Source organism: Perkinsus marinus (assembly GCF_000006405.1).
Source record: "Perkinsus marinus ATCC 50983 genomic scaffold scf_1104296934366, whole genome shotgun sequence".
In the NCBI taxonomy this organism is placed as follows: domain Eukaryota; phylum Perkinsozoa; order Perkinsida; family Perkinsidae; genus Perkinsus; species Perkinsus marinus.
In genome coordinates, this window is record NW_003214826.1 from 154 (window position 1) to 1,451 (window position 1,298).

At 41.3% G+C, this 1,298-nt stretch overlaps 1 protein-coding gene across 1 annotated transcript; it reads left to right on the forward strand.

The window, feature by feature from the left end:
- Positions 1-707: 707 nt before the first annotated feature.
- Positions 708-1,099, forward strand: Pmar_PMAR009879 (hypothetical protein; the record flags this gene model as incomplete). Its single annotated transcript, XM_002784928.1, has 3 exons — positions 708-793; positions 841-986; positions 1,038-1,099. Coding segments are annotated over 3 exons (294 nt in total), but the record flags the coding sequence as incomplete, so codon positions are not given.
- Between the last annotated feature and the right edge of the window lie 199 nt (positions 1,100-1,298).

Sequence of the window (1,298 nt, forward strand, 5' to 3'; positions counted from 1 at the left end):
TTCACGAATATCGCGGAACGGATGGAAACTCTAGTGTGTGCCGATTTGATACTATGCACATGTGGAGAATGTGCGTTTTCTATTCCGGGATTAATGATAGTGAACAACTTGTCGCTATCATAGTCTCGAAGGGTTACTTTTATCACATCACATGTTCATAGCAATGTTTACATTGTTTATGCGATATAGTTTCAGATCGATTCTTATTAATCTCAGAAAATAACACACATTTGCATCGTATCAAATTGACACACATCGTAGAGTAAATACATCAAAAAATCGGCATGTTTAGTTTATGCAACTTTTAGCAGTATAATTTTTTTTCTTCACAAAGCGATATTTTCGGTGTATTGTGAGTTCCAAGTTTAATGTTTTTTTCGTATCACGGGTGAAACTCCATCACTGTAGTCTATCGGAATAATATTAATTGTAGGGGAAATTGGAATCTCACCCGTTTCGCGTGAAGTGGCGTAATACTCTGCGAAAAACTCGATATTCGCGGTGATACGCAGTGGTTTATGAAATATGTTTTTCAATAGTGTTTTTCATATCACTGGTGAAACTCCATTATAGAAATGGATAAAACTGAGCCAGCCGAGTTGGTGCAGTGTTCATGTCGTTCAGGATCATCGTGTAGTAGTCGCAGTAGTGGTAGCACGTGTGAGAATAAACCTGTGAAAAGGGGGACTTCATCGGCGTCCTCAAGCATGAACTGGTCGGATGCTGGTGATGCTTCTATTGAGGAGTCCAGTGACTCGACAGAGGAAATGAGGGAGAAGAAAAAGCATAAAAAGTAACCCTGCTGGGATTCGAACCGGGGACCTTTCGATGTTGAAACAGGTGTATGAAGAACCTTACGTGTGAGCAGCTGGCGAAGTTGCGGCAAATGATACGCGCCTTGGAGACTCTTGAGTGCACACCGTTTCCCTGTGACTGGAAATACTCTTTATCTTGCAGTGATAAAGCTGATTCATCCGAGTCCCTTGGTGAGTGTGTATGCGTGCTAGCGGAGCGAAGTTTTTTTCGTCACTGCTTAGTTACTGTGCAAGAGTCTGTATCCAACTGGGAAAGATATCTTGTATACTATAGGAAACCAAGGGTGAGGCTCGAGCGTTGAATGATGTGATCGGCTAGAATGTGCAATTTTCAGATTGAGAATCCTGGAAATGGGGCCCACTTGAAAATCATCAATATTGATGTTGGGAAGTCTGGCGCTGGTGATAGCGTGCTGAAACATATGTCATCGAAAAGGTGAATTTTTCTTGAGATGAATTGAAATGAATTTGTTGTCATCAGAT